The 19,212-nt window shown below is 35.5% G+C and overlaps 1 protein-coding gene across 1 annotated transcript; it reads left to right on the top strand.

Moving 5' to 3' along the window:
• The first annotated feature begins 16,894 nt into the window (after positions 1-16,894).
• LOC141386895 (larval cuticle protein 2-like) lies at positions 16,895-17,358 on the top strand. Its single transcript, XM_073955797.1, has 2 exons — positions 16,895-16,906; positions 16,987-17,358. Exons 1-2 carry the CDS (start codon positions 16,895-16,897, stop codon positions 17,356-17,358), a joined length of 384 nt encoding a protein of 127 aa, XP_073811898.1.
• The last annotated feature ends 1,854 nt before the right edge of the window (positions 17,359-19,212 follow it).

The raw sequence follows: 19,212 nt of genomic DNA, 5'->3' as shown, positions 1-19,212 counted from the left end.
GTAATATCGGCCTTGTACTTTCCAAGTACGTCTGCCAATGCGAAGACAGCACCTTCTCTATAAAGAGTGCGAACATTCCAGGTGCAGATTCGCAGATCATGGTCCTTAAAACGTTTGCGGGGTTCGTCAACTTTAGAGGGGTTTGTTTTTCTTTTCTTTCGTTTTTTCATAGTAGGCTGTTTTTTCTAGGGGAGGGTTACTAACCGAACGCCCAAACCCAAGTTTTTAACGTTCTTAAGGGTGAACGCGCGGCACATGTTAGCTCACTACCTTTAACGGATGTTAAAGGCAGTTCCCCAGGTGACACCACGGGGAGGTCAGTGTCCACTTGAGATGAAAGAGGGACCAAGATAAATCCTGGGCTTTGCCATGTTAAAGCCGGTCAGGACCGTTGCTTGGTATCTTCCATCCCCTACGTCACCTAATATGTGATCATATCAAATCCAAATATTCTACAAAATTATTCGTGATAGAATTTTACTATAGATCTTGGAATACACAAAATCTGTAAATTTTATCTATTCGCCAGAAATCTCTAAATATGAAAAACACGTTTTAGGGTTAAAGTCGGACTTCATCTGAGTTTATTAAAAATTGTCGCACTAAACATAATTTTAGAGAGATGACGTCAAAGACAAAAATGTTCTTCGTCAAATTTCACTATGGGCCACCAAAGAAATGAAATGCCTATTTACATTACATACCATAAAAATAGCAGTATCAATTTTGCTGAAAAAAAGCATGAAAATATTTCCCAATTTTTTAATGAAATTTTTTTCCTTCTTTTTTCGAGTTGATAAATGAAAGTAATATGAAACTTGGATCTAGGCGAAAAGTGTCAAAAGATGAAAAATTCTACACAAAATTTCACTATGAGTTTCAGAATAAACCATATATCTAGGTATACTATTTCCTTATGAAAATTAGATTACACATTTATATATTTTAGAGTGAAACTATTTGATTTAATTTTGGACTGTTAATTTTAAATAATTCCATACAGGATCAAAATCTAATAAAATCTGTTACTTTTTGGAAATATTGTTAAAGAAAGAAATGTTCCAAATGAAATTTCATTATGAGTCTCTGAATAAAAGAAATCTGTAACCATCACATAAAACATTCTTAGCAGCCCTTGTTTTTGATATAAATCTTATCTAATCACCAAAAATCTTTAAAAATGAAAAACACGTATTAGGGTTACAGTCGAACTTCATCTGAGTTTATTCAAAATTGTCCCACAAAACATAATTTTAAAGAGATGACGTCAAGGACTAAAATATTCTTCGTCAAATTTTACAATGGGTCAGCAAAGATATGAGATGTCTATTTACATTATATATCATAAAAATAGCAATATAAATTTTGCTGAAAAAAACATGAAAGTATTTCCCAATTTTTTTTATGAAATTTTTTTCTTTATTTTTCGAGTTGATGCATGAAAGTAATATGAAACTTGGTTCTAGGTGAAAAGCGTCAAAAGATGAAAAGTTCTACACAAAATTTCACTATGAGTTTCAGAATAAGCTATATATCTAGGTATACTACTTTCCTAAAATGGTGACTTTCCGATGTAAACATTAAAAACGCCGATACACGTGTCTCATATTTTTAGCGTCAAAAGATGAAAAGTTCTACACAAAATTTCACTATGAGTTTCAGAATAAGCTATATATCTAGGTATACTACTTTCTGAAGAAAATTAGATAACAAATGTATATATATTAGGATGAAATTATGTGTTTTAATTTTGGACTGTTAATTTTACATAATTCCATACTGAATCAAAATCTAGCAAAATCCTTTACTTTTTGGGAATATTGTTAAAGAAAGAAATGTTCCAAATGAAATTTCATTATTAGTCTCTGAATAAAAGAAATCTGTTACCATAACATAAAACATTCTTAGCAGCCCTTGTTTCCGTAAATGTCACCAGAGCAGGAGTTACTCCCATCATTGTATTATTTTTGATCATTCCAAATCGTGCATTTGAGAGCCCATATCGACACTCCAAATAATAGAATGCTAAGTCTAAAAAGTGAGTTTTGCAGGAGAAGCTCTCAAAGTTTGGAAATTTTTTTGAACTTCAGTACTATGCTAAGTCAATATTTGTTTATAACTTCTGTTCGGATTGACCGATCATTACCAAAATTAGACAGAATTTAAGTTAAAGGACGTTCGACACCTCCAAATAATAGTTTGCTAATTCTGAAAAGCGAGTTTTGCAGGACAAGCTCTAAAAGTTTGAACATTTCTTTGACCTTCAGTACTATGCTAAGTAAATATTTGTTTATAACTTCTGTTCGGATTGTCCGATCATTACCAAAATTTTACAGAATTTAAGTTAAAGGACGTGTAATATAAAAATGTAAAGAACTTGAAAACATGCTAAGTCGACTTAGCATACTATTGTTTGGAGGCGTCGATATGATACCTATATTTTCACTGCACCATAGCCGTGGACCACTCACGTATTTTCACATACAATAAAAGCAACCAATGTCCTATCCTAACTACTTAATTTAAGTTAAAAGTACTAAAAATTCGCAATTTTGGCAGGTCTGATCTGGGTTTTGTATAGTTTTCAAATATATATTCAGCACAATTGCTTCAAAAGCTGTTTAAATAGAGCGCACGACATCTTCTGTATGAATTCATAAGGAAAAATCATCATTTTGATATTTATAGTGTCCAGTTACTGCGACAATCTGGATAAAAATTGCAAAATATGGCCCTTAACCCTATATCAAAAACAAGGGCTGCTAAGAATGTTTTATGTTATGGTTACAGATTTCTTTTATTTAGAGACTCATACTGAAATTTCTTTTGGAACATTTCTTTCCTTAACGATATTCCCAAGAAGTAAAGGATTTTATGAGATTTTGATCCAGTATGGAATTATGTAAAATTAACAGTCCAGAATTAAAACACATAATTTCATCCTAATATCTATACATTTTTTATGTAATTTTCTAATGGAAATAATATACCTAGATTTATAGTTTATTCTGAAATCCATAGTGAAAATTTGTGCAGAATTTTTCATCTTCTGACACTTTTCGTCTAGAACCAAGATTCATATTACTTTCATGTATCAACTCAAAAAAAAAAAGAAGGAAAAAAATTTCATAAAAAATTGGGAAATATTTTCATAATTTTTCAGCAAAATTGATACTGCTATTTTTAAGATATGTAATGTAAATAGACATTTCATTTCATTGGTGACCCATAGTGAAATTTGACGAAAAATATTTTTGTCTTTGACGTCATCTCTCTAAAATTATGTTTTGTGGGAGAATTTTGAATAAACTCAAATGAAGTCCGACTTTAACCCTAAAACGTGTTTTTCATATTTAGAGATTTCTGGCGATTAGGTAAGATTTACAGATTTGGTGTATTCTGAGACCTATAATAAAATTTTATGACAAACAATTTTGTAGAATATTTGGATTTGATATGATCACATTTTATAGGAGTTTTTGAAAGATTTTCGAAAAAAGACCAAAGGACCTCTTTGATGAGGGTTAAAAATTTTAACAAAAATATTGCCCATATCCTTCTCTGTAAAGTTGCTAAAGACACTATATACCTAAAATGCAAGGATTCGATAATATTTTAACTCGAATATTTTGTAGAATATTTCCAAAAAAACAGAAATGGTCGGAACTTACCCCGCCTAAAATGGTGACTTTCCGATGTAAACATTAAAAACGCCGATACACGTGTCTCATATTTTTAGCTCTTATTTCATAATCTACTCGGTTTTCCCATCATTTTGAAGAAAAGCCAAAAAACCCATTGATGAACCCCCTCATGCGGTTACAAGTTTTAACAAAAATATTGCCCATATCCTCCTCTGTAAAATTGCCAAAGACACTATATATCTAAAATGCAGGGATTCGATAATATCTTAACTCGAATATTTCCAAAAAAAAAACAGAAATGGGCGGAACTTGCCCCACCTAATTTGGTTACTTTCCAATGTAAACATTAAAAACGCCGATACACGTGTCTCATATTTTTAGCTCCACTTTTATAATATAAACGGGTTTTCTCATCATTTTGAAAAAAAAATTGAATTTTGTTGAACAGTGTTAATATTGAAACAACCATGTCATACATATTGCATCTTATAACTTTAAACTTTGTTATTTTTCTCCATATAATCGGCAATTAAATAAATTCTAAAGGTTAGCAGTATTACGAATTAATTCTCACCTTTTTCTGGAAACGTTTGGTTTTTTCTTTTCATTCTTTTTTATAATCATAAAACTAGTAATTCATTAAAAGTTTTGTCGGCTATTTGATCATTTATGACCATCAATCGATCGTTAAATATGCCAAGTTTTCGAAATATGTTTCACGCGGAAGTTTGTCTCATTGTGTTAAGGTGCAGCCATTAAATCAAACACGAGGAGTTAATAATGATTTTTAAATGTCAACGGTAAAGGAATATTAAGAAATCTGTAAATTAATATTTCAAATAAATATTATTAAATATTTTAAATAAATATTAAATATTAGGTTTATGCGACATGTGAAATTTTTATGGTTAAATGCCTGGTGCAATGGTTAGCTTGTCTGCACTGATCGCTTTAATGCTTGGACTCAATTTCCAAAAACGTGAAAAACCACCTCAACATAATGTTGGTTTAAATTTTGTAAGTATTTTATATTTTACTGAATTTCTTAAAATGTATTCAAGCATTGAAAGGAATAAGATTTTTCCCCTTTCCCCCTCTACTCCCTTATCAGCTAATTCAGGTTATCAATATTTAACACCCATTTTTTTTTTGTTTGTTTTGTCTTCTTTAAGTTTGCCTTCAATTTATTTTATCACTGAATAATTTATTAATATTTCTTATTTTAAAATAGATGATGGGTTTAGATAGAGCCGGTTTGATAACTTTGATAACACAGTCAGTCATTTAATTGTTATTGACTTGCTAATGCTATTGCTGCTAATGCTGTTGTTGTTGTTGCTGCTGCCTTAACTAAGCGTGTGAGATTTTTGTTATGCTTTAATTTAAATAGATTTTGGTTAATTATGGTATCGTTTTAATATTTTGATTTAATTTAAAAATGAAAAATGGAATTTGTAATTAATTATGGCATTATGAATGTAGTTGTTGATATTGTTTAGGGTTTAAAAAATGATATACATATCAATGAATAGTCAATATTCGATACAAATAGTAATGAATAAGAAAATAATGACACTGAAATATATGTATATTGAATTATAATATTTATAATGGTTGTCATTTATAGGTCTATCAGGTTACTTACCCAGTAAGAATTGTCCAGAAAGAACATTCTCGGAGAGTAAGGAGATTTAATTCTACTTTTAAAAAGTAGAACATTTTTGCTTTATGTTTACTTATAAACGCGATGATGATAACATGTTTTTGTAATTTTTCTCTTTCGAGACGAATTGATTCATCAGAACAATCAGAACAAGTAAAAAAGTATCAGTCAGGCTTATGAACCGACATATCAGACATATCCGATGTGGGACGGCTTCGCTATCATCTAACTTTGACTCCGATATGTCTGAGGAGCCTTCATTGCCAAAGGCGAAACATGCCATGTCACATATTGGTGGGTGTGTGGGTTCGAGTCGTCGGCTCGATTTCCAACGAGAAATTAATTAAAAAATAATACTAAAAATGATCTTCGCCTAAAAAGGCAAAATTATCAAATAAAATTGTTTTCAATTTGCACAAACATAAATCACCGAATAATTAAAAACAGTTGATTTATTGTTTACAGGAAGAAAAAGAGTTGCAAGTGCTTGCTAGAAGAAAGTTGTCCAGCAAGAATTTGCAAACTCTCAGTAAAAAAACTGTCAAATTTTCTCCCTCGATTCGCTCTCTTTTGCTGGTATTTTATGTTAACAGACAACTTGCAGCAACAATTGGTAAAAATTCTTACAAATTGTAGGGTAACCAGACAAACCTCATATTTGTATCGTAGATTAGGTCACTCATCAGAACTAATTAATGTAGAGAGGATACTATAAAGATTATTGTGCGTTTACATTTACGAAATCGAGTCGATTTCAACTGTTAATTCCTTTGCGCATACGTTAAATGAAAACTCATTTAAAATTCATTGGATGTTTGGTATTGAAAATTAACTACATCTGTCAACGTTTTGATATAGCCATAGAACGGTATTGTCCGATTTTCGGTATTTTAAAAGGTTTAGCCTCATTACCCTTCAGAAATGGATGGAATTTAGTGTTTGGTGCTGCAAAACTTTACCTCAGAAATTTGTAAGTAATCGAAACCCCTTTTCAAATATCCCCCATAGAACTATACCTCCTGATTTTTGGTACTTTGAAGGGTTTTGCCACATTATCTAACCGAATTGACTGAAATTTGGCATTTACTCTTCAATTTAGGAATACTACATTCCTACATATAATTGTAGATATAGATTCAAGTTGCAATATAATTCTCATATAAGAGGTACACCCGATTTTTGGGGTTTTCATACCCTACACCACTGTAGGTGGGGAGGGTATTATATGTTGGTTTTGGCCAAAAAGTTTGTAAAGCATCGAAATAATGGTCGTACACGCAGAAAAATATATGTTAGAAATATGTTTAGATCCAAACAAATATATGTTTGCAACATTTTGTTACATATCTCAATTTTATTTGTTTGGGTACCAACATATTTTTTATGTTAGAACATATTTTTAATGGGTGGAAAGAGGATTTTTGTCAAAGAGAGTAACAACAAGGCTCTCGCGGCTGAAGCGAAGACAAGAGGGTAAGGAAGTTTGTTTTGTGTTTTGTGTGTTTCGTACTTTATTGTTGTTAACCAACATATCAAGCGAAGAGGAAAAGAAAAAAAATGGTATGAATTATGCAGATCTTTTTTCTTCAGTTTTCTAAATACAATCGTTAAGTAAAGACGGTAAAGTGAGTGAATAAATCAGCGTTTTGTGTTTTTTAAAGAAATGGTGCTTTTTAGTAAATTTAATACCCAATACATTTTATAATTGGCAATTTTATAATTGAATCAAAAAGGTGAAAGGAAATATTTTATTGGACAAGGAAGAAATCGCATTTAATATTGGTGTTAGCTCCCCTGTGGTCGTAGACCTGGAGCTATGATTTTTATAGTGGGTTTCCTGACTGATAAGGAAACAACAAAATGAATTCAACTTGAATTCACGACTTGCTTTATTGAAGGACTAATGTTAACGTAAAACTATATAATCAGTAATGAGATCAAATGGTATGTTTGACAAAAAGACTCAATTAAAAATATGAGAATTGAGTATTACTAGTTCAGTTAGAAAGCAAATTAGAGTAAATGAGACATTCATTTGACTTAACACATAATTTAGAGAAAGTATATAAAAATGAAGGGTAATTAAAATAAGTTATTGATTACAATGTACATTCAAAGAAAAGTGAGAGTAGTTATCTGAACATTTAAGAGAAATGAATTTAAATAAAACTCAAAATATAATATACATAAAACTGGTTGAACAGTGGTTTCAACAATTGGTAATTTTATCAATATATTTTTCATATACATATGTACATACATATGTATATTTGAAATATGGAATTTGAATATGGATTCCAGATATGATTTCTCGCTGATGATTTCAACTTTGAGGAAAACGTGTTTTATTTCACAACTAAGGAAAAGCATTCAACGATGTTTCTATATATTTTTTTCTTTTTATAAGTGTGATTTTTTTAAATTATTTCATTCCGTATTTCTTTTATTAAAATTTGTTATGTATTTCTTTGGAATGGGTGTTTATGTTAAATGGGTGTATATCAATGGTGGGCAAATTGCGAGAGACTCATGTATTTTTTACACTTTTGTGTATAAGGCCGAGCATTTCTGCCCAACAGTGGTGTATATGTTAGAGATAGCCAGTGAGCACTTACTGAGAGCAAGTGAGCATACATTTCAATGTGTTTTACATTGAAATTTACGCTCCCTTGCTCTCAGTAAGCGCCTACTGGCGCATGTGTTTGTTTTTTTGTTTGTGGCTTTTGGGTTTTTTTGTACCCAAACAAATATTTGTTTGCACCCAAACATACATATATTTTGTTTGCACCCAAAGATACATTTGTTTCCAGGACCCAAACATATGTTATGTTTGGGACTGATTGCAAACAAATATATGTTTGCTGCAACATACATATGTTTGGGACATATGACATAGAGACGCCTTTTTCCTTTTATGGGGATTTCTGAGTGAAATCTGACACAATTTTTTCAAAAGGAGGATTTTGATGTTCTTTTTTTTATTTGCTGTGGTGATGCTGCTCAGAATAAACCATATATCTAGGTATACTATTTCCTTAAGAAAATTAGATTGCAAATCTATATATATTAGGATGAAATTATGTGTTTTAATTTTGGACTGTTGATTTTACATAATTCCATCCATTTACATAAATCCAAATTTCATTATGGGTCTCTGAATAAAAGAAATCTGTAAACATAACATAAAACATTCTTAGCAGCCCTTGTTTTTGATATAGGTTTTAAGGCCATATTTTGCAATTTTTATCCATATTGTAGTTGTGATAGGACACTATAAATATCAAAATTATGGTTTTTCGTTATGAATCCATACAGAAGATGTTGTGCGCTCCATTTAAACAGCTCTTTTGAAGTATTTGTGGTGAATATATATTTGACAAATATTGACAACCCAGATCGGACCTGTCAAAATTGCGAATTGTTAGTACTTTTAACTTAAATTGCGTAGCTAGGATAAGCCATTGGTTGCTTATATTGTATGTGAAAATACGTGAGAGGTCTACGACTATGGTCCAGTGAAAATATAGGTGTCATATGGGCTCGCACATACACGATTTGGCGTATTCCAAAATAATACAATGATGGAAGTAACTCCTGCTTTGGTGACATTTACGGAAGTAACCCTCGAAAAAAGAAGAAAAAATTTCATCAAAAAAATTGGGAAATATTTTCATGTTTTTTTCAGCAAAATTGATTCTGATATTTTTATGATATATAATGTAAGTAGATATTTCATTTCTTTGGTAACCCACAGTAAAATTTGGCGAAAAATATTTTTGTCTTTTACGTTATCTCTCTACAATTATTTTTTGTGGGACAATTGTGAATTAACTCAGATGAAGTCCGACTTTAACCCTAAAACGTGTTTTTCATTTTTAGAGATTTCTGACGATTAGAGAAGATTTAAAGATTTGATGTATTCTGAGACCTAAAGTAAAAATTTATGACGAACAATTTTGTAGAACATATGGATTTGATATGATCACACTTTAAAGGAGTTTTTGAAAGATTTTCGAAAAAGGACCCCTTTGATGAACTGCATGAGGGTTAAAATTTTTAACAATAATATTCGCCACATCCTCCTATGTAAGGTTGCCAAAGGCACTATATACCTAAAATGTAAGGATTCCAAGATATCTTAACACGAATATTTCGAAAAAGAACTAGAAATGGGTGGAACTTGCCCCGCCATCTTTGGATACTTTCCTATGTAAACTTTAAAAATGCCGATACACGTCTCTCATATTTTTAGCCCCACTTTCATAATTGACTCAGTTTTACTTGTCATTTTTTTGTTGTCGCACAGTGTAATGAAAATTGTCAAACGACGGAGATATCGCAATAGTCGCTAACCCAATGCAAGTTTTCATTTTTGGGATGTCAATTGTAATGAGGAATATCTCAGTTTTGGCTGGTAACCTTCTTCACAATGAAAGTACAAAATCTTTCCTTTACAATGATGCAAAGTAGGTTGGCGTAGGAAGTCAAACGATGGAGATATCGCAATCGTCGGTAACACATCCGATTCTTTTCACTTTTTTTTTAATTATGCTACAGGTCGCAAATTTTATGGGGTCGTCGCCAAATTTGATTGATGGAAATCCCAGAGGAAAGAAGCCTGTTGATTTTGATGATGGTCCGATAATAATCAGGGGTTGGAATGGAATTAGAAACTTAAGGGGAGTACACACTATCATTCAAAACTGACAATCAACGTACTTTTAGGACAATTTTCCGGAAAATAACAACTTTTATTTAGCTAAAAACTGTTGAAATACAATATATACGGTATTATTTAGAGATTTCAAAAGAAATTTATAAGTTAGGCTTTGATATTCACGAAATAGTCCTCGATGACTGTCAGTTTTGCTTGTCAATGTGTACTATACTTTATGTGGGGAAAAATACAATGTTTTATTCCTATGAGAATGTCCCCACTTCTATTATGGTTATTCCAAAACAAAGCCTGTCCATGCAAGAAGAAATTATCAACTTTACAATGATGCAAAGTAGGTTGGCGTAGGAGGTCAAACAATGGAGTTATCGCAATAGTCGGTATTATATGCTATTTGTATTATATAAATTTTGGAGATCGTAACGAAATGTTGGTGATGGTCAGATAATATCCAGGGGTCGGAATGAACAAAAAACTACAACACAAAGACAATTTTTATACCCTCAGCATTTTTGCTAACGAGGGTATACACACGTTCATACCGGCAAATGTTGCCTCATCGAAATAATGGTTTTAGACCACAAGAATTTTTCAAGGAAATCCGTTTTAAACTATTTGGAGTCGATTTAGTCCGTCCGCCTGTCTTTCTAGCTGGCTGAACGATAACTCTCGAATGAATTAACCGTTTTAGTTTAAAAGTTCGCTTTCGTAATATTTTGTCCAAACATAGTTTAATTTCGAAGATGAGCCATATCGGTCCACTCCCTTGGGTACCCCAAATTTGTTCGAAAAAATTATGGTCACGATAACTTCCAAGGGACTAACCGATTTGGTTCATACTTTACACATGAATATGGACAATAAGGGTCCACTCCTCCGAGTACCTCACACACAAAATTTCGGAAAAGTTCAGTTTAAGACCTCCTCTCGAATCCTTTTGATTTTTTATAACAACTTCGCTGCCCCCATTAAGACGGTACAATTTTTTCAGGAGCAAGTCCATACTTAATGAGGAAATGGCCCGAAAGCTGTAAAAATATGTCGTGGTACCATATGCTGTGAATGGAGCGCGCGGTAACTCTCGAACAAATAAACCAATTCGGTCCAAAATTTGGCAGTTGTCATATTTTTCCTAAACTTAAATCAAGTTCTAAGATGGGTCTAATCGGTCCACTCCTTTGGGCACCTCCCCCACCAAAGATCAAAACTTTTCGCTAATATGGTGCGCATGATAACTCTTGAAGGCTCGGTTACTGCCGGTTACTCCGTTGGTCTATACTTTGGACATCGTAATATTTCTACGAGATCAGGTTAGAATATGGTCTATATATCTCAATTCCTTCTGATACCTCTTACAAAAAAATGTCGGAAAAGTTTAGGTTAGGATCTACTCTCGAATCGTTTTGATTTTTGCAACAGGTTGCTCTCAAGACCCCTATTACGAAGGTACACGTTTTTTCAGTGGCATGCTAATACTTCTTGAGAAAATGACCCGAAAGTTGTAAAAACTCTCTACGGCCAGCATGTGTAGTGGACGGTGCGCACGACAATTCTCGAACCGAATACTGTGTTGGTCCACACTTTGCATATCATAATATTTCTTCGAATATTAGATGAATTTTGGAGATGGTGACGTAGGGGATGGAAGATACCAAGGAACAGTCATGACCGGCTTTAATATGACAAAGCCCAGGATTTATCTTGGTCCCTCTTTCATCTCAAGTGGACACTGACCTCCCCGTGGTGACACCTGGGGAACTGCCTATAACACCCGTTAAAGGTAGTGAGCTAACATATGCCGCGCGTTCACCTATAAAACTTGGGTTTCGGCGTCGGGTTAGAAACCCTCCCCTAGAAAAAACAGCCTACTATGAAAAAACGAAAGAAAAGAAAAACAAACCCCTCTAAAGTTGACGAACCCCGCAAACGTTTTAAGGACCATGATCTGCGAATTGGCACCTGGAATGTTTGCACTCTTTATAGAGAAGGTGCAGTTTACGCATTGGCAGATGTACTTGAAAAGTACAAGGCCGACATTACTGCCATACAGGAAATACGATGGAATGGGAAAGGCGTCACAACAACACATAAAGGTGACACACTGTATTATAGCTGCCATGACATCAAGCATGAGTTTGGTTGCGGATTTGTAGTTGGTCGGAGGTCATGCTCTCACTGAAGACAAGGACGAACAGACCAAAGATATATTTTATGAGCGCTTAGAAGAAACATATGACCGTTGTCCTGCCCATGACATTAAAATTTTACTAGGCGATTTTAATGACAAAATTGGAAAGGAGAATATCTTTGGCGCAACAGTCGGGAAATTTAGTCTCCACAGTGAAACATCTGACAATGGTATGAGGCTGATAGACTTTGCAGCTGCAAGAAACATGGTAGTTAGCAGCACCAGATTTAAGCATCTCGATATTCATAAGGGCACCTGTCTGTAGCCAGATCAAAGAATAAGAAATCGAATTGATCACGTTGTGATAGATGGAAGACATGCATCAAGCGTGTTGGATGTACGATCGTTTCGAGGAGCAAACATAGATTCGGACCACTACCTTGTTGCAGCAAAGGTACGTAACAGATTAAACGTAGCTAACAAAGTGTGATCAGACACAACACGCAAGTTGGACATCGGTAAGCTGCAATCACAACAGACAGCCACAGAATATTCCACTCAACTGGCCCAACTGCTTAATGAAACCAATCCTCGTCCCGATAACATATCAGGGCAATGGCAAAACATTGCCCACTCCATGCAAACAGCCGCAAAATCAGTACTTGGATACCAGAGACCTCCACCAAGGAATCCATGGTATGACCAGGAGTGTCGTGCCGCTACCGAAGAGAAAAATGTGGCATATAGGGGTACTTTACAATCAGTAGCAACGCGTAGCGCACGAGAGAGGTATCGGGAGAAAAGGAGAGAGGAGAAACGTCTTTTCCGCAGGAAAAAGAGAGAGATGGAAAAGCGGGAGTGTGAACAAATCGAGATGTACAGGAGACAGAATGTAGTCCAAAAATTCGACCAAAGAGTGAAACATCAAACTGATGGCTTTGGAACTGGCACATCCTCTTGTAGAGACCAGCAAGGTAATTTGGTAACTGATACAGATAGTGGGCTAAGGATATGGAAAGAGCATTTTTCCAAACTGTTGCTATCCAATAGTAGTGTAGTCCACGATGATAACAAAGATCTAATCCCAGAAGATGGTATTGAATGTATACCACCCGGCCAAGATGAGGTAAAGACAGCAATAAACCAGCTGAAGAATAATAAGGCAGCAGGAGCTGATGACCTTCCAGCCGAGCTGTTTAAAACCGGAGGCGACACGCTGATAAGGTGAATGCATCAGCTAGTTAGCTCCATCTGGCAGGAAGAACTCGTACCCGACGATTGGAACCTGAGCATCCTGTGTCCCGTCCATAAGAAAGGAGATAAGACTTTATGCTCCAACAATAGGGGCATAAGTCTTCTCCCTTTCGCCTACAAGATAGTGTCAGGGATATTGTGCGAACGACTAAAGCCCATGGTCAACGAAATAATTGGACCATACCAATGCGGCTTTAGACCTGGCAAGTCCACCACTGACGAGATATTTACCCTGCGGCAAATCCTGGAGAAGACCCAGGAGATGCAGATCGACACCTACCACCTTTTTGTCGATTATAAAGCAGCCTTCGACAGCCCGCTACGTGTGTCTGAATTTGGTATCCCAAAAGAGGTTTCAGGCAAGGAGACAGCCTTTCGTGTGCTCTTTTCAACATCCTGCTAGAAAAGGTTATACGAGAGGCAAACGTCAAAAGAAGTGGCACAATCTACACCAATAGCCACATGTTACTTGCTTATGCTGATGATATAGACATCATGGGACGATCAGTTAACGAAGTAACCGTTACCTTTATGAAGGTTGAAGGAGAATCTGCTAAAGTGGGTCTGGCGGTAAACGGCGAGAAGACCAAGTTGATGGTGTCGACGCGCAATGCGTCCATTGAGATCGGACCAACTGTTGAAGTTGGTTCCTATAATTTTGAGGTAGTAAAAGACTTCGTATGCCTCGGCACCGCCGTAATCACAACAAACGACATCAGTTGTGAAATTAAAAGAAGAATTGTATTGGCCAACAGATGCTACTTCGGTTTAAGTAAGCACTTAAAAAGCAAAGCCACAACTCGTCAAACAAAAATAACGCTTTACAAAACACTAATACTACCCGTGTTGATGTATGGTTCCGAAGCCTGGGTACTTGCGCAAGCAGATTAGGCAGTGCTTGGCGTGTTTGAGAGAATAATTCTTCGAAAGATCTACGGACCAAACTGCGTTGACGGTGAATATCGACGTCGTATGAACCACGAGCTGTATCTTCTATACAACGATATCAATATACTTAAACGTATCGGGATGCAGCGATTGCGTTGGCTAGGCCATATCATAAGAATGAGCGATGATGAACCCGCTAAAAAGGCGTATAAATTCGAGCCACATGGCGGTGCACGCAGAATTGGCGGGCCAAAGAATAGATGGCGCAAACAAGTGGATGAAGAGATGACAAGGCTCGGTACTCCAAAAAGCGAAGCACTAAACAGAGAGAATTGGAGAATTGGATTGGATTGGAGGAGAATTGGTCTATGGAACAAATGTTCTCTGATGTGCCAGCTAAGTAAGGAGCTATAAGCCCGCTCCTTCCGGTACCTCCCCCACAAAAGTGCGAAAATATTCATACGCGCAATATCTTATAAAAAACAAGTAAGAAAAGCGTTAAGTTCGGTCGGGCCGAACTTTTTATACCCTCTACCACAAATTTCAGCCATTTCGGTGCATTAATGTGGCCACAACCTTCAAAATACCGAAATTCGGAAGGTACCGTTCTATGGGGGCTATATGATGGCGGGGACTATACCTACAAATTTCTGGGGGAAAGTTGTATACGCCTAAAGAAGACTAAATACCAAATTTCAGCCATATCGGTGTGATAATGAGGCTAAAACGTTCAAAATATCGAAAATCGGGAGATATTGTATTATGGGGGCTATATCAACACGTGGACCTATATAAACATTTTATGGTAGAAATGTTTCTTAGCCTCTGGAAACACAAAATACAAAGTTACAACCGATTCTTTGGTCAAATGGGTCTAATACATTCAAAATGACGCGTATATTAAAATGACGCGTACTTTATAAGGGGTCTTATGTGGGGACTATACCAAAACGTGGACCTATAAAACCCAACTTTGGTAGGAATGTTTTCTGGCCTCTGAAGACACAAAATACCAAATTACAACCAATTCTGTGGTCAAATGGGTCTAGTACATTCAAAATATATTAAAATGACGCGTACTTTATATAGGGCCTTATATGGGGGCTATACCAAAACGTGGACCTATATAACCCAACTTTGGTAAGAATATTTTTTGGCCTCTAGAGACACAAAGTACCAAATTACAACCAATTCTGTGGTCCGTCCGTTCGGACGCTAGAGTGATTTCCACAGACGGACAGACAGACAGACGGACGGACATGGCTATGTCGATGTAGAATTGCACGCTGATCAAGAATATATATACTTTGTGGGGTCTACAATGATTATTTCGAATAGTTACAAACGTAGTGACAAACTTAATATACCCCCATCCTATGGTGGAGGGTATAAAAAACAACCGATTTGGTCCAAACTTTGGATCTCGAATTATTTTATCGAAACTTAGTTTATGTTCAAAATGTTCAACATTTTTGTGTGGTTTAGGGTCTGTTCGAAAATCCTTAGGAAATTTTTACTTAGTGGCCCTGTTTACGGTGATAAAATGTTTTTCGAAGGCAAGTACATGTTTCCTGATATATTGGTCCGAAAACTCCTAATTATATGGTGACCAACTGAAATGACATGTGGTCGAGAGGAATGACAAAATAAGGCCCACTTCCAAAATTGACTATGTCGGTCCATACCTTTAGGTACCTCCCCTGCAAAACTTTTGAGCTTTAATCCAAATCCATAATTTTGAAAACCCGCTAAATACATAAGTTTTTTTGGGAATAAAGAGTTTCAGTTCACAAAGGCTGAGGGTATATCTCTGTCGACAAAGTCGACTGATACTTCCCTCTTTTTTGGTGTCGCACAGTGATATTAGTCCAATGAACTGACTATTTCCCTGATATTCCCTTGAGAATTTTACTTAATAATTCCCAAAAATTCGCTGATTGCCGTTCAAAAAAATATTTTTCTTAAATCCGCCACTGTTGCTCTCATCCAGTCAGTTTTTATAATGAATGTAATTCAAAATCCAATGATACAGTTTAATTGATTTTACCGTTATAAAAACACGATCAGACGTTAATAATATTATCTCGAAAATATTTCTAAAGAACCTTGAAGAAGATCAGTACACTGATAAACGAAATCACCAGCAGACAGGGTGATTCAAAATGGAACAACAACAAAATTATAGCTGCCGTGAATTAAAACCAGTTAAAAATTCCTCTAACCTGCCTAAAGTATTTCAAAGCAAGGCGTAATTTCTTTTGTTTGGAAATGAATCTCTTCTTAGGGTGAAAAAAAATATTATTATGCAATTACTGTAGACGAAAATAAAACAATTAACAGTAAAACCAAGGGACTTGGAATTGTTTGGTATGATTTGTAATTATCTACTTTCGCCGAAGGTGGTTCTAAATAACAACCGTTATTTGTTACGATGTTTGACTGTAACATAATTAAGATGTATGGTATTCCCAAAATCACAAGACGTTCAAGTATTTACTTTTAATTTCAATATTTTTCGGTAAACAAAGAAAAAAACCTTACGCCTGCTTACAATTCCAATGATATAAAAAGACCATTGATTGCCTCGTTTAGGCACAGTCTAGCAATTGAAGTAATTAATTGATAAACTTTGAAAAACAAAAATGTTGAAATTCGTAAGTGCCATTTAATTGGAATGAATTCAGTAGCTGCAGGATAATCCCCTGTAAAACCATATTTCATCTTCTATATTTAGCTCATCCTTGCCGCCTTGGTAGCTTATGCAGCCGCCGCCGCTACAACTACTGCTTCTGCTGACGATGATGCCCACGCTGAGGTGAAGACCATGACATCTGATGTTCGTCCTGATGGTTTTGAATATACCTTGGAAACAAGCAATTATATTCGTGAAGAAGCTGCCGGTGATGCAAATGGCAATATGCATGGTTCCTATGAATATGTCTCACCCGAGGGTGAACATGTTAAGGTCACCTATACTGCCGATGAAAATGGTTATCATCCATCAGGTGAATGGATTCCCACACCACCACCAATTCCAGAATATATTTTGAAGGCCATCGAATACATTAAGGCTCATCCACCAAAGGAAGAACCTGCCAAACATTAAACATTGTTTGCGGACATAATTCCACTAATGGAATCGCCGAGAGGAGAGACAACAATGTGGGTGTAGCATACTGAGTTGTGATATTCATTATTATTATTGTTTACAAAGAGCAATTTAATTAAATAATGATTAATAAATGAATACCATTTTGAAAAACTCAAAATGTGTGGAAGTGTTTTTTCTTAGATTAAAAAAATATATTTATTTTTCTTAAAACAAAAATCAATCGGCAGATAAATAGTCGAAAGGTCATAGGCTGAGGTAATAACATATGACGGCATGGTAGAAGTGGTGTTTCTAAATTTGCTATGAAGGGATCCTAATTAAATTAAGTAATATTTTCCTAAGTGACAAAAGATGTTTTAAATGGTACCTGCGTAAATTTCTGGGCCTGAACAATGGGCCTAGTTATTTCACTGACTGATCCAATCAACATAGTACACGGTGCTCTTAAAGCAACTTTAAATGGAAGGTGCTTACACCTGGGAAGTTTTTGCGGATTCCGAAGCTACAATGTTCATAGATAAGAAAAACAAAAAATAAAAATAAATCGCGATTCAAGTTGACATTTTTAGGGGTTTTTTAGGTTTTCACGATTTTGCTTGGAAATCGCAAGTTCTGTCGAAATCAGACTAAAGAAAATGTTGTAGCTATGAAAAATCTCTACAAGATTGACCTTTATGATAATTTCGTAGGTTTTACCGTTTTTGAGATATAGAAGTTCAAATTGGGACAATACATTGACTGTATCGCTACCTTATAAAAAATAACATACATAGTGCGCCTTACCGAACCTTAAGTGAAAACCGCTTACACCTGGGAAGTTTTCGCGGATTTTGAAACAGCAATGTTCATAGGTGAGAAAAATCCAAAATCAAGAAAAACTCGCGGTCAAAATTCACATTTTTAGGTTTATTTTAGGTTTTCGCGATTTTGCTTGGAAACCGCAAGTCATATCGAAATGGGGCTAAGGAAACTGTTGTAGCTGTGAAAATTCTCTAGAGGAGAATGAAATTGTGGCATTGCAATAAAGAATACGAAAAACTTTAGTTAGAGACATGAATGAGGAAGTGGCACTAAATATTGACACATTTAGGCGACCATACATTTGGAAGTATTGGCTTCCCTCAGCCAAACAAAATTATATTGTTGTAGTCATGATCACAAAAACTAGCCGCTATAGCAATTTCAATGCGATCCCAGAAGTTGACTTAAATTCGATTGAAGTTCAAAAGTGTGGAATTCTTGCGGAAGAGATACCTGAAGGAATGGATCGTAATGAACCGTCTTATGAAAGACTAGAAGATTTTGTTATAAAATACAACAAGCTCTGCTAATAGTAGATCAGTAGACCTACTGACGTCTGACCCAATGCGTCAGACGACCATTGGGTCGCCTTCTGTCGAGTAGATGGCCCACTGAGTCGTCTACTGTAGAGTAGATGGTCCGTTGGGTCGTCTACTGTAGAGTAGATGGCCCATTGGGTCGTCTACTGTAGAGTAGATGGCCCATTGGGTCGTCTACTGTAGAGTAGATGGCCCATTGGGTCGTCTACTGTAGAGTAGATGATCCATTGGATCGTCTACTGTAGAGTAGATGGCCCTTTGGGTCGTCTGCTGTATAGTAGATGACCTTACGGGTCGTCTACTGTAGAGTAGATGGCCCTTTCTGTTGTCTACTGTAGGGTATATGGCCCTTTGGGTTGTCTACTGTAGAGTAGATGGCCCTTTGGGTCAACCACGGTAGAGTAGATGGCCTTTTGGGTCGTCTACTGTAGAGTATATGGCCCATTGGGTCGTCTACTGTCAAGTAGATGGCCCATTGTGTCGTCTACTGTCAAGACGATGGCCCACT

The sequence above is a fragment of the Musca autumnalis genome, unplaced genomic scaffold (assembly GCF_047663935.1).
Source record: "Musca autumnalis isolate F117 unplaced genomic scaffold, ASM4766393v1 scaffold_5, whole genome shotgun sequence".
In the NCBI taxonomy this organism is placed as follows: Eukaryota; Metazoa; Arthropoda; class Insecta; order Diptera; family Muscidae; genus Musca; species Musca autumnalis.
Note: the sequence above shows the minus strand (reverse complement) of the source record. Positions and strands in the feature narration are given on the sequence as shown.